At 49.9% G+C, this 26,266-nt stretch overlaps 11 protein-coding genes across 11 annotated transcripts; 6 read left to right on the top strand and 5 right to left on the bottom strand.

The window, feature by feature from the left end:
- Positions 1-803: 803 nt before the first annotated feature.
- On the top strand, positions 804-1,944 carry COCCADRAFT_101512 (uncharacterized protein; the record flags this gene model as incomplete). The annotated part of the gene is made up of 2 exons (XM_007716169.1): positions 804-1,149; positions 1,205-1,944. The coding sequence occupies 2 exons, from the start codon at positions 804-806 to the stop codon at positions 1,942-1,944; spliced, it is 1,086 nt and encodes a 361-aa protein (XP_007714359.1).
- Positions 1,945-2,910: 966 nt separating this feature from the next.
- COCCADRAFT_6749 (uncharacterized protein) lies at positions 2,911-5,901 on the top strand (the record flags this gene model as incomplete). The annotated part of the gene is made up of 2 exons (XM_007716151.1): positions 2,911-3,440; positions 3,543-5,901. The coding sequence occupies 2 exons, from the start codon at positions 2,911-2,913 to the stop codon at positions 5,899-5,901; spliced, it is 2,889 nt and encodes a 962-aa protein (XP_007714341.1).
- Positions 5,902-6,951: 1,050 nt separating this feature from the next.
- On the top strand, positions 6,952-8,749 carry COCCADRAFT_27916 (uncharacterized protein; the record flags this gene model as incomplete). The annotated part of the gene is made up of 2 exons (XM_007716155.1): positions 6,952-7,293; positions 7,376-8,749. The coding sequence occupies 2 exons, from the start codon at positions 6,952-6,954 to the stop codon at positions 8,747-8,749; spliced, it is 1,716 nt and encodes a 571-aa protein (XP_007714345.1).
- Positions 8,750-9,235: 486 nt separating this feature from the next.
- COCCADRAFT_101489 (uncharacterized protein) lies at positions 9,236-13,090 on the top strand (the record flags this gene model as incomplete). Its single annotated transcript, XM_007716168.1, has 2 exons — positions 9,236-12,858; positions 12,925-13,090. The coding sequence occupies 2 exons, from the start codon at positions 9,236-9,238 to the stop codon at positions 13,088-13,090; spliced, it is 3,789 nt and encodes a 1,262-aa protein (XP_007714358.1).
- Positions 13,091-13,983: 893 nt separating this feature from the next.
- On the bottom strand, positions 13,984-15,460 carry COCCADRAFT_101515 (uncharacterized protein; the record flags this gene model as incomplete). The annotated part of the gene is made up of 3 exons (XM_007716167.1): positions 13,984-14,778; positions 14,826-14,948; positions 15,002-15,460. The coding sequence occupies 3 exons, from the start codon at positions 15,458-15,460 to the stop codon at positions 13,984-13,986; spliced, it is 1,377 nt and encodes a 458-aa protein (XP_007714357.1).
- Positions 15,461-15,980: 520 nt separating this feature from the next.
- COCCADRAFT_101500 (uncharacterized protein) lies at positions 15,981-17,103 on the top strand (the record flags this gene model as incomplete). The annotated part of the gene is made up of 3 exons (XM_007716166.1): positions 15,981-16,013; positions 16,064-16,463; positions 16,517-17,103. The coding sequence occupies 3 exons, from the start codon at positions 15,981-15,983 to the stop codon at positions 17,101-17,103; spliced, it is 1,020 nt and encodes a 339-aa protein (XP_007714356.1).
- A 75-nt stretch (positions 17,104-17,178) lies between these two features.
- Positions 17,179-18,507, bottom strand: COCCADRAFT_6744 (uncharacterized protein; the record flags this gene model as incomplete). The annotated part of the gene is made up of 1 exon (XM_007716150.1): positions 17,179-18,507. The coding sequence occupies one exon, from the start codon at positions 18,505-18,507 to the stop codon at positions 17,179-17,181; it is 1,329 nt and encodes a 442-aa protein (XP_007714340.1).
- Positions 18,508-19,284: 777 nt separating this feature from the next.
- COCCADRAFT_38538 (uncharacterized protein) lies at positions 19,285-20,162 on the top strand (the record flags this gene model as incomplete). Its single annotated transcript, XM_007716165.1, has 2 exons — positions 19,285-19,764; positions 19,824-20,162. 2 exons carry the CDS (start codon positions 19,285-19,287, stop codon positions 20,160-20,162), a joined length of 819 nt encoding a protein of 272 aa, XP_007714355.1.
- A 76-nt stretch (positions 20,163-20,238) lies between these two features.
- On the bottom strand, positions 20,239-21,485 carry COCCADRAFT_6742 (uncharacterized protein; the record flags this gene model as incomplete). Its single annotated transcript, XM_007716149.1, has 2 exons — positions 20,239-21,315; positions 21,447-21,485. The coding sequence occupies 2 exons, from the start codon at positions 21,483-21,485 to the stop codon at positions 20,239-20,241; spliced, it is 1,116 nt and encodes a 371-aa protein (XP_007714339.1).
- An 873-nt stretch (positions 21,486-22,358) lies between these two features.
- On the bottom strand, positions 22,359-23,386 carry COCCADRAFT_38536 (uncharacterized protein; the record flags this gene model as incomplete). Its single annotated transcript, XM_007716164.1, has 3 exons — positions 22,359-22,751; positions 22,801-23,267; positions 23,317-23,386. The coding sequence occupies 3 exons, from the start codon at positions 23,384-23,386 to the stop codon at positions 22,359-22,361; spliced, it is 930 nt and encodes a 309-aa protein (XP_007714354.1).
- Positions 23,387-24,134: 748 nt separating this feature from the next.
- COCCADRAFT_38535 (uncharacterized protein) lies at positions 24,135-26,002 on the bottom strand (the record flags this gene model as incomplete). Its single annotated transcript, XM_007716163.1, has 3 exons — positions 24,135-24,856; positions 24,935-25,807; positions 25,867-26,002. The coding sequence occupies 3 exons, from the start codon at positions 26,000-26,002 to the stop codon at positions 24,135-24,137; spliced, it is 1,731 nt and encodes a 576-aa protein (XP_007714353.1).
- Between the last annotated feature and the right edge of the window lie 264 nt (positions 26,003-26,266).

The following is a 26,266-nucleotide window of genomic DNA, read 5'->3' as shown; positions in this document are numbered from 1 at the left end:
TATGTTATACAAGATTGAAACGCATAGTGGACTCTGAAAGCAGCTACAAATACCATGTGAACGCCAAGTCACTATACCCGTTCAGGTGAGACACCCTAACAAAGAAGAATCTCACAATCAGGTCTCAATTCGCAAACGCGGTGCTGCAAACTGCCAGCAAGCAAGCTTCCCAGTCGCAATCCAAGTACCCCAAATGGCAATTGGGCACAAAAAAATATCACGATCAAAAGTAATGTTTTGGCTACCATGGGCGCGGGACATTGTCTAGACCTGTGTGCTAACGGTATTTGGGATCGAGGACCCACTGCGGCTGAAGGGGTCGACCAAACAGTATCCACGAGGCTGAGCAAGCCTCAAAAATAGACTTGCCCTGCGTCCCAGCAATCGGGCGATGGGGGTGTGGGTAGTTGAATGCATCCACAGGGAGGGATGGCTGGATACCTAGGGTCAGCCACAGCGGGGAACTTTGTTTGCGTTGCGCTGGGGGTGAATTTGCTTTTTTTCTGAACAATAACTGTCGTTTAACATGTGAGTTAAGGCCAATCATCGAAAGACATAGACATTCGGTAATCTGTCTGCAATGAATTTTGAAGAAATGAGATAATGTTGTTGGAGATGCAAGGATTGTGCGATGCGGTCTGCAAGCCGGCTATAGGTTCGTGCGTGCTTACAGCTGTGCCTCAGCAGCGCCTCTTCTTGGAAGTACAGCCCCCAAAGAGAAGCTGAATTTCAGGGCAACATAAGTACTTGTTGAACCCACGGTTCAGCTGCATACCGGCTTCTCCAAGAAGCTAATACGAACCATGTCTTCTGCAATCACGCAAAGTAGCGTCGACGCGAAAGCCGAGGAGATACTCAAGATCATCGAACAGTATGGTTTGAACTACGAGCGGACTGGCAAATGGGATGGGTTCGAGACGTTCCTGCCGATCGTTAAAGGGCAGGTTGAGCGCAAAGAGCCCGTGCTCATGCTACTTCCTGGGTTTCCGTTCAAGTCTCCAAACACAAAGGATAAGGTTTTGGGCGTTTTGCCGGATCTAGGCGAGGAGCTTGCGCTGAAGCATCTGGATGGGCTTTGCGAGAAGATCAAGGCAGTGTATGAGTTTGGCGCCGAATGCCATATCACCTCTGATGGTCTTGTATACAACGGTATGTTACCCCGCGTTTTCCCCCACATATGTATGTCCTTGACTAATGGCAATAGACCTTCTCGGCGTGAGTGACGAGACGGTATGGAATTTTGGGCAAAGCGTTCGACAGATAGCAGCCGACAACAACCTCAACAACATCAGCTTCTTAAGACTGTGGGACATACTCAAGTATTCAGGAGATTTCCAATCCAAAGAATACTATCTCGAGAACGCGTCCAATATCCGCAAAGAACTCAAGCGACAGTACGGCGATCCCAAGTTCGAGGCAGATATGGCAAATACTAGCACTAGCGACATGCAGATGACGCACACCAAGTATCTTGAATTTCTGAAGCAGGACCTGGCATTGAACGAGAGACATCTTGCTCTCTCCCCAGAGGACCAGGCCGCGAATATTGCAAATACAGCAAAAGAGATGATGGGTCGGTGGAAGGCCTTCTCTGCTGCAATGGCAGCTGTGCCTACGCAGTATGTGCGCCTGTCTATTCACGATTCTGGTGGAAAGGACAAGCTGTCCATGGCTGTTATTCCGCAACAAGAAAAAGGTGCACTCGGGGCGACGCCATGGCACTCGACACTGGTCATTGAGGAGGATGGGTCGATGCGCACTGTGCAGCGGTGCAAGGTTGACGAGACCAAGTATCGTCTTGTGTATCGCGATGGGCGGCCTTATTGTTTCCGGGCTGGGGCAGGCAGTAGGCAGGATTCGAACCAAAGCTTTGCAGAGCTATATCCTAGTGGTCTCACGATTCGGGATCGGAGGGCGGTTTCTGACAATCAGCGGAAAGGCTAGGGCGAGGGGTAAAAAGGAAATGCACACACTAAGGCCGGACTAGAAATGCCTGATTGGTGTTGAAGATGACGTCTAAGTTGGCAGATAGAGACATAGTTTGGCAATAGATGGATGAGTGGCAGCGATTGTGCAAGAGCAGCAGATGTGGTACGATTGTGTAGTTGTCAGCGGGGCCGTGTCAGCGTGCAGTGTACACGCGAGATGCCGAGGACGATCAGGTCATTGGGTCCGGTGAGGCTGCGAGAAAAGGCGAGAGCCGCCCAAAGACGTGGTCGAGCGACGACGGTGCCCCTGCCTCGTACGCTCAACCTGGTGAGGATCGGTCGATGAAGGGCAGGCGACCAATCGCTTAGGGCCATGGAGGGCCGGTGCAGGAGGAAGACGCCCACGCGCATGCAAGAGATGTGCAAGACGCGACTCGGGCCTTTGTGTGCTTGGGGGAAGCATGACAAGGACGACGGACGACGGACGATGGATTTCATGATGGGACTCGTGTTGTGGTTGACAGCGTCATGCGGGTGGTTGGTTGTACTTGGTAGTAGTGTACATGGTACGTAATGATGCGTGTATGTACATGTACAGGACCACGCGCAGAGACGTGGTACGTGTACAAGTACAGGTACATGTTACTTACTTACAGGCACGGCAGGCACGGCAGTGCGGCAAGGTTGCATCGGAACGACGGTGTTCGGAACGAGGCCGATCGGAAGGGGCTTGGCAGGCATGGGTGTGCTGCAAGGCCATCTTCGATCGTGTCCCGTCCCCACCTGGCAGACGGCATGCATGCATGGAACTGACTGCTACTGGTGCCCGAGAGAAACACCGGCGGGTCTTAGGACTAGTCCATCAGATGGTTGCAACATCAACGGGTCCCAGACTTGTCTTCCTCAGCCCTCTGCTTCCTATGAGGATGCTGCAGCCCCTTGTGTGCCTTGCCATCTTCGCATATGCTCCTGTCTTGTGCAGATGCTGACCCCACCCCCGGAAGACGGAGGCATCGACTCTCCTCACATTGCGACCCTGACCATCACCCCGACCGACGAACAATGCGACTGGACTGCTGCCCTGCCACAAACTCCTCATATTCGCTTCTTCCGGAACACCGACTGGTCGCGCACTCACCTCGGCCCTCTTGACACTTGGAGCCCCACGCTGCGCCTCTTTGCCAGTTATGTCCTCACAGACTCGCGCGCCGCATGTCTCTGGTGGGGAGATATTTCCCACATGACAGCCATCTACAACGACAAATATGCCCCTCTCGCCGCTGGTGTCCACCCTGCCCTTATGGGATCCCTCTTTCAGGATGGCTATCCAGAGCTGTGGCCCTCCGTTGGCGCCTATTTCAAACAGGCAAAGAGCACCGGCATGGGTGTCGACTATAGTTCGGCTCATTCGACCTTCGTCGAGCGCAAGGGCTACCGCGAGGAAACTTTCTTTACCGGTAGCTTTACCCCCGTAGGCATGCCTGGCGTAGTAGAAGGCTACATCAATCATGTGTGAGTTTTTTTTTCTGGTCGCACCAGATGCGCTCCTGTCATGACAGTAGTGCTGTTGACGCGCAGGTAGCGTTTTGGATGCAGAGCTGATGTGCTCCCCAGTTACGAAGTAACCACGGAGAAACTCACCGAGCGCCGCACAAAATGCTTGAACAAGCTCGCCTCGGTGCCTCCACGCTCTATCGACAGTGTCTGCTCGCACATCCTCAACACACTGGAGACGAATACGCAAGATGTGCCCATGGTTATGCTATACAGGATGGAGGAAACAGCAGTTTCCAACTCGCTGAGGCTGCATGGTCATATAGGCATCCCCGAGGGTCATCCTCTTCTGGTGAACACGGCTACCATCGACAGTGAAGAAGGACTCATACCGGACATGCGACGAGCTGGCACAGACCTAACTATTATCGATTACGACGACCGTTTCTCATCTGTCGACTGGAAAGGTTGGGGCGCGCCGTCCCAGAAGATCGTCGTCATGCCCACCATGTGCGGTGGACGTCTCTCTGGGTACCTCATCTTTGGCACCAACCCCCATCGTCCACACGACGAAATGTGCGAGCAGTTCATTCGAGACCTCAACCGCATGGTGTCGAGTCTCATGACTGCTGCAGTAGACTATGAATCCAACAAGAAGCACCAGGTCCAGCTTGAAGCGGACCTCGCTTTCAGCGATCTCAAGCTACGCCATCTCATCGATCACGCGTCGGTGGGCATGTGCCATGTTTCTCTGGATGGATATATGCTTTGGGCAAACGATTATTACTACGAATTAGCTGGACAATCGCCCACCAGTCACTCCGATAGTCTCGCCCTCTTCTTCGATGCATATCATGAAGACGACCGCGCAAAATCAGAAGAGATTTGGGAGCGTCTGCTCAAGGGTGACGACCAAGTCACTGTCGACCTCCGTTTAAAACGACTTTATACGCCTCCGACAGGTGATCCAGAACCAGCACAGCTTCAAGTCCTCGCATTCCCATACCGCAACGAGCATGGAAGCGTGGTGAGCGTCATGGCTTGTACTACAGACATTAGCCGATTATGCTGGGCAAAGTCCTTCCAGGCTCGACAGGCTGCTGAAGCGAGAGAAGCGAAAAGACAACAGGAAGCCTTCATTGATGTAGTCTCTCACGAAATGCGGAATCCACTCAGTGCCATTGTACACTGTGCTGATGCAATCACAACCGCCCTTGAAGAGTGCCGCGCACAGATTACCGATATCCCCAAACCCTGTCTAGACATTCTCAACGACAACATACACAGCGCTAACACGATCATGCAATGTGCGCACCACCAGAAGCGGATCATTGACGACGTCCTTACACTGAGCAAACTCGACTCCATGCTCCTATCGATTACCCCAGTTCCTGTTAAACCTATGAAGCTTGTCGACTCCATAGTTAACATCTTCCAAGCCGAGCTGAAGACAAACAATATTGCTTATAGCATAACACCAGATCCTTCTCTCTCAGAACTCGACATTGATCATCTATGTTTCGATCCATCTCGGGTGACGCAGATCTTCATTAATTTGCTTACAAATGCCATCAAGTTCGTCAAACCGTCAAAAGAACCAGCCGTCTCGATTCGCTATGCTGCAAGCCGATCAAACCCACGCACTCTCTTTCCCAGCGACATGTTCTGGGCAACTGACGGCGAAACACCTGCCGATATGACTAGCAACCCAGACTGGGGCAAGGGCGAGGAGATATATTTGGGTTTCAGCGTAACAGACTCTGGTATCGGGCTGCAGGAAAAGGACATTGACAAGATTTTTGAACGCTTCAGGCAGGCAAACGTGAAGACGCACGTGAATTATGGAGGCAGTGGTTTAGGTCTCTTCATATCCAAAGAGCTTACCGAAAAGCAGGGAGGCGAAATCGGGGTCGCCTCTGTCTTGGGTGAGGGCTCGACATTTGGGTTCTATGTCAAAACACGAAGAGTAGAACCCCAGCCTAAGACACTCAAGGAAATGTTTCAGCAAGTAGGAAACACGGAGTTTGCATCTCGACAATTACGTGTGTTGCTGGTGGAGGATAACATCATCAACCAACGAGTTCTTGGAAAACAGCTCAAGAAAGCCGGTTGCGATGTCACCGTAGCGAACCATGGTCTCGAAGCGCTCGATTCCTTGGACCGACAGACGTTCGACATTGTTTTGATGGACTTGGAAATGCCAGTACTCGATGGTCTCGAAGCGATGCGCCAATTCAGGAAGAAAGAACTCAATGAATGTCGGCCGGTAAGGCTGCCCATCATTGCAGTAACGGCCAATGTGCGGAAAGAACAAATGGATACAGCCATGGCTGCCGGGGCAGATCGTGTCATGCAGAAACCCTTCAAAGCAGCCGACCTGGTATTTATGATGAAGTCATTGATACCGCAGCTCGCACCATTATCCATTGATCCACCAACACCAGGATTGGGTAGTCGGTCAAGTGCCCTAGTACCTTGAGTATCAGAGGTCACCTTTGTCATCATCGATGAAACAAAGCACCATACCGATGACGCAGACGATTTCGCTGTCTGTCTGACGATCCAGATCTTCGATTGAAGGTTCAAGTCCGCAAACCTTGGTACGTCTACCAAAACGCGCATACCACATCTTCGACATCCCTGTTTTTGATTTCCCTGCGGACTAAAGTCCTGACTTCAATAGTGGCGAGAGATATCAACGAAACACATCTGTTCACATACCCATTCGTATCAACGCATTGCACAAGCATTCGCGCATCAAGCTCAAAATTCGACTGAACGGCATATGTTCAATATCATCAAGCTGAGAAGGAACTCCAGATGAGTAGCAGTTTATTGATGCTTTCATGCTATCATTACATGGCTTTGTCGCGCAAGAGTGCTGTTGGACAGGAAGCTAGGCTAACCGAGGCTCAGTAGACTGGCTTCTTGAGCGTAGGAGTAGATGAGAGGAAGAGGAAGGTGTATAAGAATTAGCAGTGTTGTGACAAATAGAATGAAGTAAATTTTGAATATGATCACTCAATTTCAGTTTTTCTTTTCGGCTTCCGGAACCACGGGAAGCCGAGTCGGCTTTGATCTCGTTTTGCAAGTACCTCGGTCATGACCTATACTTCTCTTGGTGAAATACAATACTGTAGTAAAAAGTGCTCTATCAAAACAGAGTTGCTGTTTGCAATTAGCCACCTTCTACTACGTGCTTAAAGAAATTATCCTATATACTAGAATACTGGCGTCTTACATATATATATATATATATATTAATATGCTATAGGGAAGTTGTGTGATTCTATAATGTTAGTGTGCAGTTGTATCCGGTCGATGTTGCGCCATTTCGGTAGAGGCAGTTGTATCCGGGAATTTTGGTCTACCAAGATTTACTAGTACTCTGGAGCAGGTGCACGGGCCATGGCTATTAAGGGAGTCGCGTCGCGTCGCATCTTCCCGATTCATCCACCGGCACCACTCTCATCTGTGTCTTACGCAGTACTAGTTAAACGTACACTCAGTCCCCTTTCTTAGGGTCACAATGGCTCGCCAAATGTCAGCAGAGGAATTCCAAGAATTAGGCCGCAATTACTACAAACTCAGACAATACGACAAGGCGCTAGAGACATTCACAAAAGGCATCGAGACTTGCCAGAAGCCTACTCTCAATCTGTATGACTACCGAGCCGCCACTTATGACAAGCTCGAAAGATTTAGTGATGCGGTCAAAGATGGGAGAGAAATGATTAGAATGCAAAAATCAGATGTCAAGGGGTACCTCAGGGCAGCAAGTGTTCTCGAGAAGATGGGAAAAGAGGAGACTGCATTAGGAATATACAAGTATGGAATGAAAAATGTCGGATCCAAGGACAAGAACTTCAAAGTATGTATTCTCGTTGAACTCGTTTTCTATTATATCATTCTCTCAGCTATGGGGTTGTGAGCTGCCGCTGACGTTTAATCAGCTTCTTCAACAACTGCACGACAAGCTCACTCGAAAACTTTCACCAGCAACAGCTGTTGATCCGTTCTCTGTTCTACCTGTGGAGTTGGCCGAAATGGTGCTCGAGTATCTACCTTTCCGCCACATAGTCAACTGCATGCGGGTCAGCAAAGGCTGGCGAGATTACCTCTCAAAGCTACCTAAGCTGTGGCTGCATCTTGATCTGAAGGGCGCACGTAAGCCTGTGCCTCGTTCCTTCGTCAGCTCGGCTTTCAAATATTCAGAGATGCGCATGACGCACGTCACCCTCCACCGTTTCGAACACATGGACGTAATCAAAAATCTAGCAAGAATGGCCAAAGATCTTACCGATGTGGAGATTCTCTCCTTACCACATGCCATGTCAGCATCATTAGTCGAAATCGCCAAGAGCAGTTCCAAGCTAAAGAAACTCACCGTGCATCCAGATATAACGGCAGATGCTGTGGAGCAAATTCTCCAAGCGCGACCCACACTTGAACACGTTGCTTTCCACGGTGTCTTACCACTCAAACACCCGATGAAATGGACTACTCCATTTCCTCACCTCCACACACTGAGTCTGACTGGTACCGAAAGGTTAAGTGGATGGCAACTCGAGATTGCCAAACTCTTCAGTCTTACGCCCTCGCTCCGGTCCTTTTCACTCTGCAATGCGGATGGTTTCCATGTATCAGGCCGAGGCTGGCCACAGGATGCATCTCAAATGCCGCCAATCACAAAACTAGTCTTGAAGCGCGTATCATCGGAGCTTTACCTTGCGTTGCCCGATACACTGCAACATCTCGTCCTTGACAATTATTGGGGCTTCCTACCAAGGATTACTAACACCAATCCATGGGCGCGTGCTAAATTAGCTGACCTCACACATCTCTCACTATCTGGAATTTCTATCAGCCCGGAGAAATTTGAGGTGCTTCTCGATTCATACATTGAAGACGGAGCTCTTAAGTCACTCTCTAATAGCAAACCATTGCAGCACCTCTCCCTCCGCTGCCTGCTCGATCCGGAAGTGACATTATTCAACGGGCCTAACGCCGTTCTCTGTTGCTCCCCACGAGTTCTTACACCAGCTCTCGAGTCGTTAGATCTAGGCACTATGCCATGTACCGACGATGACGTGGAGTGTCTTCTCACGTATGAAACTGGTCTCACAACCATTGACCTCTCAAACACAAACATCACTGGAGCTTCGATCAAGATGCTGGCGGATAAGCTGCCTTCACTCAAAAGTATCATAGCAGATCATTGCGTAAAGATTACTGGTCGTGATGCAATACAGTATGCAGAGCGGAAGGGTGTGGCGGTGAGTTATCAGATGGGCGAACAGAAGGGCGGCAGGAGGGTTAGATATTGATAGAGCTTGCCATTTTCCAAATAAATAAAAATAACAGTACATCATCTGAACAGTCCGAAGGATATTCTCAACATTTAGCGTTCAAGTGTGTCATGTTCTTAGATGAGTGAAGGAAGCCAGTAGAAACACTCGAACAATCATTGTGATAAAAGAAACTCTTGCCATATTGCTTCAATGACACTATCTTGCCCGGTGTTTTATTATCATACTTCCAAATACCCAAATGTAATCACTTATGCTGCCTTGCGAATATATTGGTGCATGTTGTAGGGATGAGACTTGCAAGGTGTGGGGCGTAAGGAGTACTAACCCTGGGTGGAGCGGGCGCGCTAAGACCGGATAAACACTAGCCCCGAACTTCTCTTTGAGAGGCACTCGTCGCCGCCTGTCGCATCTAGAGCAGACAAGGACTCTACACGTCCTCACTCGATATCCACTCTCACCTCTACCCTTTCCCTACCGCGCCTCACATATCTAGCCGCGACCATGGCTGAGCCGTACGAGTACGAAGACGGAATGGACGACTACGAGGATGAGGAGGACGACCGCGTTTTGCCCGAGGACTGCTGGGCAGTTATCAGCTCCTTCTTCGACACCAAGGGTCTGGTGTCACAACAACTGGACTCCTATGACGAATTCACGCGCAACACAATACAAGATATCGTAAAAGAAAACGGAAGCGTCATTCTCGAACAGAACACGCCCTACAACCCCGACGAGGATGATAATCCGATTATCAAGCGCCGCTATGAGATCAAGTTTGGACGTGTCTATCTTGCACGACCAACACATACTGAAGGAGACGGTACCACTGTACAGCTGTATCCACATGAGGCGCGTCTTCGCAACCTCACCTACTCCGGAGCCATGTTGGCCGACATCGAAAACCGCATCATGGTCGCTCGTGAAGGCCGCGATCCCGAGGGCGATGAGGACGAGGATATGGAGGGCGGATACACAGGAGGTGCTTCACAAATTCGGTGGGAACGTGAGGACATGCCCATGGACGATGGTACTGCGGCGAGAGTTTTCATCGGAAAGCTACCCGTCATGTTGCGGTCAGAGCTTTGCCACCTGCGAGCGCAATCGGATGCCGATTTGTTTGCGCTGAACGAATGCCCCTACGATCAGGGTGGATACTTTGTCATCAACGGCAGTGAGAAAGTGCTGATCGCCCAGGAGCGCAGTGCCGCCAACATTGTACAAGTCTTCCGCAAGAAGCAGGGACCTATTCCTTGGATAGCAGAAATTCGAAGTGCTGTCGAAAAGGGCACTCGTCTTATCTCTTCCTTTAACATCAAATGGGCAGAAAACTCGCTCGCCGGTCCGGGCAAGCGTATACCCGGTCCATTCGCATACGCCACCCTCCCATACATCAAGGCAGATGTGCCCATGGCCATTGTCTTCCGTGCGCTTGGTATAGTTTCCGATGAGGAGATTCTGAGCCACATCGTTTACGACCGTACCGACACACAAATGCTGGAGCTGTTGAAGCCCAGTATCGAGGAGGGTTCCGTTGTGCAGGACCGTGAGACTGCCCTCGACTTCATCGCCAAGCGTGGTGCAAACTCTGGTACCAAGGACAGGCGTCTCAAGTTTGCGAGGGATATCATGCAGCGCGAATTCTTGCCGCACATTTCCCAAAAGGAGGGTCAAGATACCCGCAAGGCCTACTTCTTTGGTTACATGATCCACCGACTTCTACAGTGTGTGTTGGGTCGCCGTGATGAGGATGACCGTGATCACTTCGGAAAGAAGCGACTGGATCTTGCGGGACCTTTGATCGCCAACTTATTCCGAATCCTCTTCCTGAAGCTCACAAAGGATGTGTACAAGTACCTTCAGCGGTGCGTTGAAAACAACCAGGACTTCAACGTCCAAATGGCTGTAAAAGCCAGCATCATCACAAACGGCCTGAAGTACTCTCTTGCTACAGGTAACTGGGGTGATCAGAAGAAGGCCGCCTCCGCAAAGGCTGGTGTTTCGCAGGTGTTGAACCGATACACCTACGCTTCTACTTTGTCCCATCTTCGCCGAACAAACACACCCGTTGGACGTGATGGTAAGTTGGCCAAGCCCCGCCAACTTCATAACTCTCATTGGGGTCTTGTCTGCCCTGCTGAGACGCCTGAAGGACAGGCTTGCGGACTGGTCAAGAACTTGTCTCTCATGTGCTACGTCAGTGTCGGTAGCGATGCATCCCCCATTATCGACTTCATGACGCAACGTAACATGCAACTTCTCGAGGAATACGACCAGAACCAAAACCCAGATGCGACAAAGGTTTTTGTGAACGGTGTATGGGTCGGTGTTCACTCCAACGCTCAGCAACTTGTCACAGTTGTGCAGGAGCTCCGACGAAACGGAACTCTATCTTACGAGATGAGTTTGATTCGTGATATTCGTGACCGAGAGTTCAAGATCTTCACGGATGCTGGCCGTGTCATGAGACCTCTGTTCGTCGTTGAGAACGATATCCGAAAGCCGAACCGAAACCACCTGATCTTCACCAAGGAAATCAGTAACAAGCTCAAGGCTGAGCAACAGGAGACCAGCACACGGCAAGGCTGGAGTCAAGAGGAGGTCGAGCAGGCCACCTACGGCTGGAGAGGTCTGATCCAAGACGGTGTTGTCGAGTATCTCGATGCTGAAGAAGAAGAAACTGCCATGATAACATTCTCACCCGAAGATTTGGAGGAATGGCGAGAGATGAAGATGGGTTTGCCTGCAGCCGAGCGATCCACTGAGGGCAAGGACCGACTTCGTCGTCTCAAGCCCCAGCCAGATCCTCGCATTCACGCCTATACCCATTGCGAGATTCATCCGGCCATGATCTTGGGTATCTGTGCCAGTATCATTCCCTTCCCAGATCACAACCAGTCGCCCCGTAACACGTACCAATCTGCCATGGGTAAACAAGCCATGGGTGTTGCTCTTACCAACTTTGCGCTCCGTATGGAAACCATGATGAACGTCCTCTACTACCCCCAGAAGCCTTTGGCGACAACCAGGTCAATGGAGTACCTCAAGTTCCGTGAGCTTCCCGCTGGACAGAACGCTATCGTCGCCATTGCTACCTATGGTGGTTACAACCAGGAAGATTCCGTCATCATGAACCAGAGCAGTATCGATCGTGGTCTCTTCAGGAGTTTGTTCTACCGTGCGTACACTGAACAAGAGAAACGCATTGGTGTCAACGTTCTGGAACAGTTCGAGAAACCTACGCGTGCTGACACTCTCCGTTTGAAGGGTGGTACTTATGACAAGCTCGACGACGATGGTGTTGTCGCGCCTGGTGTACGTGTGTCTGGTGACGATATCATCATCGGAAAGACTGCACCCATCGCGGCGGATGCCCAGGAGCTTGGTCAAAAGACTACTCTACACACCAAGCGCGACGTTTCAACGCCTCTTCGTAGTACCGAGAACGGTATCGTCGATCAGGTGCTCTTCACCACCAACACTGAGGGTCTTCGATTCGTCAAGGTCCGTACTAGGACTACCAAGGTACCCCAGATTGGTGACAAGTTTGCTTCTCGTCACGGTCAAAAGGGTACTATTGGTATTACCTACCGCCAAGAGGATATGCCTTTCACTCGAGAGGGAGTGACACCAGATCTGATCATCAACCCTCACGCCATTCCCTCTCGTATGACAATTGCCCATTTGGTCGAGTGTCTGCTGTCTAAGGTCGGTGCCATCACCGGACAAGAGGGTGACGCCACACCCTTCACCGACGTCACCGTCGATCAGATCTCCCAGCTGCTCGAAGATGCTGGCTACCAGAAGCGTGGTTTCGAAATCATGTACAACGGTCACACTGGCAAGAAGCTGCGTACGCAGATCTTCTTAGGTCCCACATACTACCAGCGTCTTCGCCATATGGTCGACGACAAGATCCACGCTCGTGCCCGTGGACCCCTCCAGATTCTCACCCGCCAGCCAGTCGAAGGTCGTGCCAGAGACGGTGGTCTCCGTTTCGGAGAGATGGAACGTGATTGTATGATTGCCCATGGTGCCGCTGCTTTCCTTAAGGAGCGTCTGTTTACTGTCTCTGATGCATACACCGTCCACGTATGTGACATTTGCGGTCTGATGAGTCCTATTGCGTAAGTTTTTTTCCCTTCCTCCTGTTTTGCATCTCATGATCAAATTACTAATGTGCCTCGAAATAGTCAACTTAAGAAGGGCCTTTACGAATGCCGCCCTTGCCACAACAAAACTCGCATCTCGCAAATCCACATCCCTTATGCGGCAAAACTTCTCTTCCAGGAACTACTCGCTATGAACATCGCGACCCGCATGTTTACGGATCGTTCAGGTCTCAGTGTGCGTGACTAGATGACCGAAGAGTCCTAAGCTTTGTGCCGACATTTTGCGTTTTTGTAAAATGAAAACCTCGTCCCTCCCGCCTTTTCTCCCGCCTTCATCCCTCCGCTCGAAGATTGGAAACCCCGCGTTGGCTTTCTTTCCTCCTTCTCTTTTTTCTTTCTTCTCGCTCAATTCCCTGCGCGGACTTGCATTGCTATGGCGTTTTTTTTTCATAATTCATGTCCTGTTGCTCGATTGCTTATTCTTCTCTTTTCTCAGCAAATTGTGCAAAAAAAAGAGAGAGGAGGGGAAGATTGAAAAGGAGGGAGTGACGGAAATCTTTGGGTTTCAAACAGGTGGTGCCTAGCAAATGTTTTCCCCCCTGAGGCGTTTTTTTAAACATATTCTCAACCTCATGATTTGAAAATTGAAGGGCTTGAAACGTACAAAAACACACATATACATATTACAACAAAGATATACATGACGGTCAATCTGCATACCTAATCAGTTTTTGCAAAGAAATGAAAAACAAACAATTTTGGCAACAACCATTTCCTGAATGCAACTTGAAAGGGATTTGATGAATGGCGATTTTGTTACTGTTCTGCCTTGTGGTATCATTGCTATTGTATCTATCATACACCCATCTCTAGCTTCCTAGCGAATATTACTACACCTGCTCGATCCATTTTACAAAAAAGACGTCAAAGGTCCAATGAACCCATCTTGTCCGCCTCATACTCGAATGACCAGTCTTCTTCGCTATCATAGGCATCCAATATGCCATCAATGTCACTTCCGAAATCCTCCTCAGCCATTCTTTCTTCCTCCTTGTATCGCTCAATCGTCGCCATCTCGCTTAGTGTTAGGGATCGTTGCGATTCTGGCTCAGACATTAAGATAATACTCGGATAAGCATGCTACACTGCGCCATTGAGTAGATACTCGATAGCACCCTGGACATTGCCACCGCTTCTCCGTAAGGCAGAGACATTACGGTCGAATTCGTAGAAGCCCATTTCATTGAGCTGTCTCAATTGCGTCTCGTAGACCTCTTCCGGTGGTCGGTTGTCAGCCGGTGGTGGGGGTGAACCGAATCCGCCAGGACCAAAGAGAGCGGCAAAAGGGTTACCAGCTGGTGGTTGGCCGGCACCACCTGCAGCACCGAATGGATCTGCTCCAGCGCCTCCACCCATCATCTGCATCATGTTGCGCATGGCTTCTGGGTTCTGCATCATTCGTTGCGCGGCCTCTGCGATGGGGTTGGTCTGACCACCTTGCGCGCCAGCGCCACCGAACAGGTTTGGAAAAGTGCTTGAGGCGTCTTGTGTATTTTGTGGCGCACCAGTGTTTGCGCCCTGCTGTTGCTGAGGGGTGAATGGATTCTGACCTCCCGCGAACAGGCTAGCGAATGGGTTGGCTCCGGCTCCAGCTCCGGCTCCAGCACCTCCACCAAAGGCTGCAAAGGGATTTGGGGGGGTGTTTGTGTTAGTCTGGTTAGGTGTTGCGGTGACGCCTTCGCCTGTTGCCGTAGAACCTGATTGTGGTGTGTTGTCTGTAGCACCAGGCGCTGGGAAACTAGGCGGAGCACCAGGCGCACGTCCACCCATGTTCCGTTGCATTTGTAGCTGCATGCGCATCATCTCCGGGCTAAACATCATACGGCGCATTTCGGGGTCTCGCAGCACTTGTTGAAGCATCGGGTTGTCACGGATCTATCGTGTGTCAGTCGGAGTGGATACAAGGCTGACAGGAGACGTACCATGGGACTTTGCAACATCATATCGACTACCGCTGGGTTGTTCATAGCCTCGTTTAGCTGGGACAGAAACATTGGGTTCTCCATCTGTTCGAGCATGGACTCGGTAGTCGGTGGTGGGCCCATCTGGTGTATGTCAGTATGATTTCCCTACGTCGTATAGATTTGAATGAACTCACGCCTCCGTCTGGACCAAACATGTCCATGCCAGGCAAGCCATGAAAGCCGGCATAGCGCGCACCAGTGAGTCCCGCAAGAGGATTGTTGCCTGTTCCGGCGGCAATGTTGGTGGGTACCTGAGGAGTAGGTGTGGTGCCCGTGCCAGCAGTGCTTGCAGTGCCCTGGCTTGCGGGGTTCTGTCTCGCATTACTGGCAGCGCCCTTGACAAGATGTACTGTGTGCCCATCCTTGATCTTGACGCTTGCCAGTGTGTCAGGGTCCTTGAGCACGCGGCCCGAATATATTAGACGTTGCCGGTCAGCGGGAACATCTGCGTATTCCGACGTCGAAAGTTTGGCCTTGAGGTCGGCGACGGTGGTGGTACTGGGCAGAGTGAGGACATGCTTCTGGTCGTTTGCGGCCTTGACATTGAAGGTTATCTGCGTTTCCTCGGCGGACGTGGCGGCGTCGTCAGCCATGATAGCTATTTGTTTCGCACGAGCGTGGGTAGCGAAGGAATCGTGTATAGTCTTGGACTACTGGGCGGTGGAAAGAATACTGTGTCTCGGGGGCGAGATACGTGTGCTGGCGAGAAGAACAGGTGTGTTGAAGCAGACGGAGTGGCTGTGAGTGGCCCTGGATTCGATTGGAAGGCGGTAGAACGTCACTGGCCCCCGCCAACACTACCACTTACCCTGGCGTCATTAGCGCGTATCCGTGCATGGCTGTGCGGCTGTCGCTGACTAAGGAAGTACGCCAAGCTTTGGTGGAGCAGGAGCGGAGGTCGTCCGGGGTATGCAAGCCGAGGTATCTTTGGCGCGGAGAAGAACTCGCTGCGGTTATCCATGCCGCAATGGACCGTCTCCGTCTTTCACTCTCGCACTACCTCCTGCCTCTACCCCCTTTGGACTGACGTTTCCGTCTGATATTGGACCCTGAGACTCCATTGACATATCGACACTGCGTTACCACCATCACTCAAACCTACATTTCCTCAATATGAAAGGCATACAACTCAAGGAATATGTTAAGGTAACAATGCCTGATTCGATTCCCTCTTCTGTTTTTGCTAAAAATTACAGGGCCCAGAGGACCTCAAAGTCCTTGACCTACCCACGCCCGAACCAAAACCCAACGAGTACCTAATCGCCATTCACGCCTCGGGAACCAACTTCTTCGATCTCCTCCAAATCCGAGGAAAGTACCAACACCAACCACCATTTCCATGGGTAGCTGGCTCAGAGTTCTCGGGCGTCGTGCTGAAAGCGCCTACTTCTCTCCCTGAAGGCAAGACACCCAAGTTCAAGGAAGGCGACAAGGTCTTTGGTGCAGGACAGGGTGCATATGCGACACATATTGTATCCACAGAAGAGAAGCTCAAGGGTATGCCTGAGGGCTGGAGTTTTGAGGATGCAGCTGGTGTCTTTGTCACAGCACCTACAAGTTATGCTGGGTTGGTTGTCCGGGCCGGAATCAAGAAGGGTATAACTCACCACTAAACACCCAGCTATGATATTGATCTGACACAATTTCAGGTGACTGGGTACTCGTCCACGCCGCAGCTGGTGGTGTCGGTCTAGCCGCCGTTCAGATCGCAAAAGCCTTTGGCGCAACTGTCGTCGCCACAGCCGGTAGCCCGCATAAACTCGACGTCGCGCGGTCATTCGGTGCCGATTACACCGTCTCATATCGCGATGCTGACTGGCCTGAGCAAGTCAAGAAGCTCACGCCCAAAGGCCGCGGCGTAGATATCGTCTACGACCCTGTTGGTCTCATCGCGCAATCCATGAAGTGCACTGCCTGGAACGGACGCTTGCTTGTTATTGGTTTTGCAGCTGGTGATATCGAGAAGATGGCTACCAACCGCATTCTTCTCAAGAATGTAAGCGTGGTTGGATTGCATTGGGGAGCCTACGCGATCCACGAACCGGAAATGCAGGATGTAGTCTGGGATGGTATATTCAAGCTGGTCAAGGAGGGCAAGTACCGAGGAACTGCATTTACGGATCAGGAATATGTAGGTTTGGAGAGTGTTCCTGCTGCGCTAAAGGCACTTGGAGGTAGGAATAGTTGGGGCAAGGTTGTTGTTAAGGTCCCGCAATCCGGTGGAAGCAAGATTTGAGATGCCTCCTACCTCCTATATTTAGCTATTGTATCATGGCCAGTATATTGTTCAACCAATACATTCCATTGCAACCTATTTCCTATCTCTAACAAACCGCACAACCATAACCTCAAGATCCCTACTTCGATCATGCCACGGCGCATTCCTGGGCAGTCTCAACCCCGCCATTTCCCTCGTGTAGCTCTTCTCCACAGACTCTCCATCCCAAATCAACGTCTCCTTGCCCACATCAAACGCCCAGGTCCTCGCACACTCCACAACCGTATCCAATTGATCTATCTTCTCCTTGAACGTCTCCAACACCAATTCCAAGACCTGCAGATCAGGTAAAAAAGAAGTGACGTGTGTGCCCCAGCACTCTGCACTAAGACTCGGGGGCTGACCTGCTGTGCGATCGCTCGCTAGTAGTTTCATTTCGTCTGTTGATCCACGAGAGCGAAAAGGTGCGCCAAATGTAGGGTCGAGACGGAGGTTTTGGTGCGGATCAGTGGATGCAGGGTCGTCGGTCCACGTCCACCAGTCTTGAGCTGTGAGGCGTAGAGTAAGATGAGTTATCTTGCCCGCAAGGCAAACGCGCGAGTGAGATGAACAAGGCTGTGCCCTAATTGATGGGACGGGTGCGCGATCTAGCACGTCGTTGATGGACTGGGGTCGTCTGTCGGGTGTCTTTGTAACAGCGGGTATGAGGACGTTGTCAAAGGAAATGGGGTATTCTCCAGCCTTCCTGCCATCCAAATCCTGGAGAATAAGAGCTTGTCGGGGAACAACGTAGCAATTTTCATGTCGAGCCTGTGCTTCCCACTCTTTAAACGTGTTTCTTAGTCCTCCGTTTTCCAGAGCCATTTGCGGGAGTTTGATGTCCAGTCGCGTTATCTGTGCGAATTGCCAGGGCAGTAAGAGATGCCTCTTCAATGGTTCTGAGAGTTCGGTAATGACAAAGGAGTTTACACGCAGCGGCTTTTCGTATGTCTCCAGATACACCGCTTTGCATGTCAGGAGGAGGTTGAAGGCGATATCGGACGGATAGAAAAAGGCTTTTCGTCCGCCTCCACGATGAAAATAGCGATCTCGACGGATTCCTGGATCGTTGGGTGTTGCAGGCTCGCGGTCTATGGGATAGGATGTCGTGTCTTTGAGAGCGAAGGTGAAGATCAAATCTCGGATCTCTGCCGGGATGAGCGAGTAGAGAGAAGAGTTGCTTTGGTCTTTGACCTCAGAGGGAGATATGGACCAAGCGAGGGGCTCTTTGCACTTGGCTACAATTGGGCATGCTTCAGGTCCTATGTCGGAATCGCAGTTACATTTCAGGTTCAATATTTTGCGTCTCTTTGCAGCTTGCCGTTCTGCTCTTTGACGCGCAAGTGTGCAACCGGCGCAATTGTTGCATCGGCCGGAAGCCATGATTTTAGAGTTTAGGGGTTTTTTGGTTTCGATTGGATTTGAGGTTGTGCAGAGAGAATGAAGACAGAAATTCAATGCTTTTTGATACATGGGCGAGACGTCGCACTAGCGCGTTGTTGCCTTGGACAATCTAGGCGTCGTTAAGGCCACCCGTAATCGGTAATAATAGTTATACCATTGATTCGTGCGCACATCTGCCTAAATTCCATGTTGGCATGAGTGCCATGAATCCATATATTCGGCGAGATTATAGCGAGACGTAGACACGATAAATGAGTATTCGTGCAAGTGCCAGCTACGCTTAGTCCTATCAAAACAGGTCTTCTAAGCTTCACATATATATCCATTCTTCTCAAACAAGTCCCACGGCATGATACCGTATAAGTGCTCGAATCTTTGACAAAACCATAATACTTTAATTCCAGTGTTCGGGATGGTAGACCAGATTACCAACATTTAGAGATGAGATATCGCACTCCATATGTTGGAGAACGCAAACAGTCGAAACGAAGTAGGCGAAAGATCCAGATTGGGAAATTCCAAGAGACCTATCTGAAGCTATGTAGAAGGAGTCGACTAGATCTATCAACTGGCAGTTGCTTTTCGAGGCTCTCTTCAATCCTCAACACGCGCGTAGTCACGAGATTACGTGGTGATCGCTACGTCATGGACATTACTGACATCACGACTTTAACACATAGAGTTCGCCCTTATTCTCATGATGGTATCTAATTATTGAGTTTATTATTCTGGACTTTACTGTGATAGACTAGCAAGATGTCTCAACCACTGATCATTGTTGTTACCGGCTCAAATCGCGGCATCGGCCAAGGCATAATCAAACTCCTTGCCAAAAACCAATATCCACGACCCTTGTGTATCTATGCTACATCTCGCAGCGGTCTAGACCTCCAAATTCAACCGTTTCCTCCAAACGAGATCCGATATGCCAAACTTAACATCTCAGAAACATCCTCCGTCAAAACATTCATCAGCAACACCTTGAAGAAAGATGGCAAAATCGACGTGCTTGTCAACAATGCTGGCGTAAACAACAACCACGACGAGATACCCGAGCTAGCCGAACAAACGATAAACGTCAATTATTATGGCACAAAAGAAATGTGTCGGCTCTTCCTCACCCAAGGAAAAATGAACACAACACCAAGTTCTCGCATCGTAAACGTAAGCAGCACCGCCTCTTCCCTTTCCAATTACAAACCTCCTATACAATCTCATTTTCACTCTGCAAAGTCAGTCTCAGACATCGATGCCCTAGCTCAGGAATACATTTACGCCGTAAAATCGCAAAGCAGGAGGAGGCTGGCTTTGGCGCACCGCCAAAATCATACCAAGTTAGTAAAGCACTTATGAATGCTTTGACTCTTGTCTTGGCTAGAGAGAATGAGGGTGTGGCGGTGAATTGCTGTTGTCCTGGGTGGGTAGATAGTGATATGGGGAATCAGATTGAGAAGCCACCGAAGACGTTGGAGGAGGGCGCGAGGTTACCTGTTAGACTGGCTATAGGTGATTTAGGGCAGGGCGGTAACGAAGATGGAGGCCTGGACAGCGATAGTAGGGAGACGGTTAGCGGAAGGTACTTTGGAAACGATGGGGTGAGAGGTAAAGGGTGGGGAAGAGCAAGGGGGTGGTAATCATCTCAACTAACTATCAATTCAATTTTTTTGGCGCTGATTTAAATACTAATGGAGAAGAAATGATACAACAAGCTCAATCCAAAAACCACTTCGGCACCTCCGGCCCCCAAACGGCTAAACTCTCATCCCCTGCCTCCCCCCACCCAACAGGCGTATCCTCATTCACCAGATCCCCATCCGCATAATGCTCAATCATATTCCCCGTAGTATCCCACCAATAATCAAACAACTGGCTCCCCAGAATATGTCGGCCTACGCCCCAAACACTCTTGTAACCCCGCTGCGCTAACCACTCATGTCCCAGATTCTGCGTGTCGAAGTCGTGAACCTCGAAACTGCTGTGGTGCACATGCGATGTAGGGTTTGAAGACAAGAAGATGGTGTGGTGATCGGTATAACCCGGTCCGAGATCGATATGGGCGAAGATGGCTACGTCTTTTTGCTGAGGGGGCGACACGGGGTCCTCTGAGGGTACTTTGACGTATAAGAAATCAGTGGGTACGATGTTAAAAGTTCGAGTGTACCATTGCATTTCTTCCTGGAAATTTTGCACACAGAGACCGTAATGGCCTAGTTTGTGTACGGCTGCGGGTCCCGGTTTGAAGCGCTGGAAGCGAGCGATGCGCGGCTTGTCTTTTTCGTAGTTTGTAGTTAGGACTTCGGGGAAGGGACCGGGTTCCTTTTTCGTTTGGCCGAATATGAGGTTGATGGGGAAGCCTTCTGGGTCGTGCAAGGTGACCATGGAGCCACCGCCGGGAGCGTCAGTTAATTCTTCGATCGGACTTGCGCCTGGGACTTTGGTTGCCTTTTCTAGTTCGGCGTAGCTTTCGACTTCGAAGCAACCTCCTAGGAACTTCTTTTCGCCTTGTTGTGCATAGTAGACGTATTGCTCGTCATTGTAGCCCTTGAACCATTTCTTGCCCTCGGCTTTTTGGGCTACGCTCATGCCAAAGTCGCGTAGAAACTTTGTGATTTCATCAAGATCTGGATGCTGGTATCGCATATGTACGAGTTTTGTGAGTTTTATTTGCGCGTCGCGATCAATATTTTGTTCTTGTTGCCATTGTCGCAGCGGTTTGCAGGGTTTAGGAATGGCGACAGATTGAGGTACTGAAGATCCACGATTCGGCGAGACTTCGCGACTAGGGTTCTGAAAACATCATTAAAGTGTTCTTGTATAGAGATGAAGAAACATTCCATAAAGCTTGATCATGGAGTGATGCATTCCTACATAAGATGGGAATGCGCAAGAGCGAATGTGGGGCCTTTGTGTAGACATACCGCTGGGGTGATCTTTTCGTTAAGTTCTTCAAAAGTCATGCTGGTTTATATTACTATCTTTTGTACTAATAGGTTGGATGCTAGTATGGTAAAATGAAGCCACAAGGAAAGGAATTTATCTTAACCGTGGAAGTTGTTGCAGCGAGGCTAGTGGGTACATGTATGTGGGGAGGTAGAACGTAATACGCAATGCCGATGTGGGGTCCCGTCATGTTGGTAGTAACGTGCCTAACGCCAAGTTATCTTTGGCAACGGTTCCATGCGGCTCGAATGCTTCAAGTAGTACATACTACCAATACTTTTATAGTGCTTGCAGGTTGAGAAAGTTGAGATTCCATTTTCGACCGTCTAAACACGTGCAAGTCTACTCATTTATCAGTCTATTTGCATCACCGGCCTTTGTTTCCTCCCATCGCATCTTCCATCAGCTGATGTCAATATGAGTTACATGGGGTTGGAAAGCAGTGGGGAGATGGAATACCGGGTACAGGTCACGTGGCGTGAACTATGATTCCAAAAAAAAGTGCAAAACATACGACAGCGGGGATTCGCCAGTGGTCACCCACCTGACTACTAGTCTGCCGGTCAAAGGTTTATCATGTGGGGAGCGGACGAGACCCAGAGCGACATATTTGCCTATGATCGTATGTGAAAAAAATTTTGGAAGTCTGTGGTTGAGATACTCGGTTTCGGGAGCACAAAAGGGAAATGAATAGAGCAAAAAGGCTTCTGATGCACATGAAGAGATAAGTGTAAATTCGTCTACTGTGCAAGCAATAAGAGGCGTATAATCGTTATGGCAGATCTAGTCTTGTTGGTCGGGAATATATAGACTATTTCGGGTGCGCGGATGGAATGCTGACATTGCAACTATTCTGACTTGAAGTTACGGACCCAGTTCCTGGATAGGACTCAAAGCTCGATTATCTCTGACTCTGTAGAGACATGTTTGCTTTCTTCCACAAGTTTGTTCAGCCACGTGCCCAGCCTGAGTGCAGCTTTACTAATCTGCAATTCAACAATAGGAACAGCGCCCGTCGCATATCCATCTGTTCCGAGATCGGTATCATTTCGTACACGCTGGTACACGTAATCACAGTCCCATCGATTACTTTCTCTTGCCCAGGTTGCTGCGCACTTCTCTGGCGTCGAAGGATCCACACATGACAGCCACATGTATGGTGCAGAGTAGAATTCATCTTTCCGAATGCGCGAAACAAGGCCGGTAAAGAATGCATCGATAGATTGGTTGGAGAATGGGTGGCTGACATTCGCAGCATAGTATGGTATATAGCCATCCCAGACCTATGTTGATGATGAGCTTTGGATACTTCAACCAATGGATAGGACTTACAGCGTGTAGTTGGGTAGAGACGTTTCCAAACACGACTTTGAAAGTGTTACCGCCTACTGCGCGCCCGCTCGCATGTAGAGGCTGGTGTATATCTCCAAAGAAATGTGCCACCCATTTCAAAGCATAAGAGCAGGTCAAATTCGTCCCTCCTGTTAAATGACCACTTTGAACCTGGTCTATGCATCCGCGCAGAATGCTCGTCTGATTTGCGATGGCGCTCACCACGCATCCACCAATGGCACAGTCGTGAGAGTATTCCAAATGACACTTCTCTGGCGGGCTGTCATGTGTGTCAATCCAGTGCCATTGGTAAGAGAAGCGACCTTCTTGGGTGTGTGCATAGGCGTCTGCCCATGCTGCCGAGCGCCCAACGGAGCCGTTATACTGTGGTTCGAGGATCTTAGAAAGGACCGAGGTGGTTTCTGGTGTGAAAAACGTCTCTGCCATAAAGCCGATTTGATTATGAACTGGGTTGACTTAGTAGGGGATATCTCGGGGCATGGCATCACAGCCTACCATCTGTATTCCAAGCTGAAGCTGAAATCAAGAGCGATGCTCCCGCAAATACAACGCTTGCACGCATCATGTCGAAATACCAATGGAATGGCTGTTTAACAGATTTTCTGAAGAAGGTAGGTATCAGGTCCAGTAAGGGGACACGTGCTCCTTATAGCCGTCAAGGCTTGTGGTTGGAAACGAAGAACTGAAGACGGCACACCAGTCACTTAGATGTTAGTAAGCTAGATTGGCAGAAGTCTAAAGTAGATACAGGATGAGTTGGGGCAGGTTTGTGTGCTGTCTTGTGTGAAACTTGGAAACAGCATGTTGGACGTTCAGCGCCTGTGTCGACGCGTGATGCGCTACGATGACGCGCCAGAGCCGGACATGGTTACAGGGTAACGGCACTAGTCTCAGAACGGTCAGGTACCTAAATGTGGGTGCATCAGCCCTTGCCGCCCCACGGCATGTAGCGAAGATGGGATTAAAACGCAACAAGCTTCCTTCATCCTTCAGCAATCATCTCTCATAGAATTTGGTGTTCCCCACTCTTTTCCTTTCTCTCTTCACTTTGCAAGCTCCAAAATAAACACCTATCGTCCGTCGTTGCTTGTTTTGTTTCTTTGTCGATGTTTATTTCACGCTGAGGAGAAATGCTTTTCCTAGGTTGGCAATAACTAGTATGAAGGACGGCCAATTTCTGTTGAATATATCCAACCGCCATTCCCTAGCCTCCGCGCACCAATGCATCACTGGATATGCAACATTATGACGATACGATGTTGAATCTTATTTATTCGAGATAGGCAAACCGACATTTGGGAATCTGTAACCACCTACTCCTCTGGCTCAACATTCACATCAACCCCATATTCATCCACAATCCAAGCGCAAAACTTCTCCCACTTGTTAACCCATTCCTTCAACCTCTGCGCGCGAATGCCCTTGCCGAACATGCCATCCTTGATATCCTGAGTCCAATCTTTTGCAGCATAATCGTCAAGACTAGCCCAACGCACACTGTTCTCTGCAAGGGAGCCCAAACCCTCTAACCCCAGATTCCCCCAGCCTTGGAGTGCCTGCCAGAAATCGTGCGACATACCTGATACACCCTGGCCCAAGATGGTAGGATCATCGTTACACAGCGAACAAGGCACACCGCGTGCAAGGAGCGCTGGCAGAGGGTGTGACATGATGCTTCCACATAGCCTCAACACTTCGTTGGAAACTGGGCAACTTTCCACTAGGATCCGTTTCTCCTTGACCATGTCAATTAGCAGCGGATGCTTGTACAAACTGAAGCCGTGACCGATGCGTCGGGTACCGAGAATAATGGCGTCGAAGAGGTTCTCGTCTACCGAGTCGCCATCACCAAGCGTCTCACCTGCATGGAAGAAGAAGGGTATGTCAACACCTTCTTGTGCGCATGCTTTGCGGAACCAGAAGAGTTCGGGAGCTAGATCTGAGAGAGAACGTCCGAGATCTTCTTGGCCGACAAGGTCGTAACCTGCAATGATTTCGGGGAACTCGAGTTTCATTTCTATACATTGCTTCATGCCTGTTGCGCTGTCAGTAGGTGAAATTGTGCGTTTACTATATTTAAGTATATTGGTTGCATTGATGCTGTGCGACATACTCTCGATAACTTGTTTGGTTCCAAACTGACGGATGGTAGTCCAGATCATTCTCGCGCCCCAAAACTCCTTCCCTTCTTCACTCGCTTTGAACTTCTCAATCTCGTCGGCCATGTGTTCGAGCATGTGAAACCAGTCTTCGTCCCACTTTTCTTTTCCTGTGCTGCGATACGGGGTATAGAAGGCTGACCGAATGTCTACATAGTAGACCCCATCATCAAGTAACTGTTTGCACATATTTCGGATGAATTTGCGGAAAATAGGCTCGTAGTAAATTAATGAGCCAAGAATAGGGAAACACGACATGAACTTCCGCCATACTTCGTTGGGACCTTCATGATGGGAAAGGTGCTCAGAGGGTGTGATGGTAACGCGGGAACGAATCCATTCGACAAAGGCCTTCTTACCTCCATCTGGGAAGCTATCCGCAGCTTGATTGATGGCAACTGGTGTGTTGGCGATATAGCTCTCATTCCAGATGGAGCAGTCAGTTTTGGCCACCTTGGAATACGTGAACGAGAAACGTGTCTTACACCTTGTCTGATCATCGACAATAGGGCCATCGGCTACCAAACAAACCCCTTCAGTCTTAAAGGCTTCTTCAAGCGCCCAATCAAGATCAACCATGGCCTCTAGATGGCAGTGCAACAGGGTGCCTTTTGGCATTTTCTTCACTATTTGCCACAGCTTACTCTTCTCCATGCGCTCCTTGGCAAGTGAGAACATCATACCGGGAAATACATCGGCATGGTCAGTCAGCAAACTGTCTTCGTATTCCTTGGTCCACAGCGTTTGTTGCTCCTCGAACCGGATTTGAGAAACAATAGCGCATGCTTCTTGTGCCATAGGAGAGAGATTTTGGCGGAACAGATAGTCTGCCAATTGTCAGACCCACGGCACTGAGGTATGAAAACGGAAAGCTTGGTCCACAAACCACTTCGCTGTCTCTTCTCTTGCTGGACGAGCGCATCCCGACCCTGTAGATACTGCTGGATAAATGGATCGCTTAAACTCGGGACACCTTCCGCTTGCGCCCACTCCTCGTCGTTTGCAGGCTCGTTCGTCGCCATATTTGCGTCTGTGTGGAGAGTGGCAGTCGAGCGCAAATTGAGGCCGAGAAAGAGTCCGACCAAGGAAATATTGAGTGCGACTGCTGCCTTGGTGTTTTCCACTACTTCCTTCCCGAACGGCGCTAGTGAATGCTGACGTAATACACCTCAGCCTTACCCGAGAAAGCGCGCCTCTACCGGACGGATGCTATTGCGGCAGTTGCAGCGTGTATGCAGGGGAAAACGGCGAAGAGACTGCTGTATAGCTCCAAAAGTCATTTCCAC

This window comes from Bipolaris zeicola (assembly GCF_000523435.1).
Source record: "Bipolaris zeicola 26-R-13 unplaced genomic scaffold scaffold_129, whole genome shotgun sequence".
Classification (NCBI taxonomy): Eukaryota; Fungi; Ascomycota; class Dothideomycetes; order Pleosporales; family Pleosporaceae; genus Bipolaris; species Bipolaris zeicola.
The sequence above is the reverse complement of the archived record's forward strand: the minus strand, read 5'-3'. Positions and strand labels throughout refer to the sequence as shown.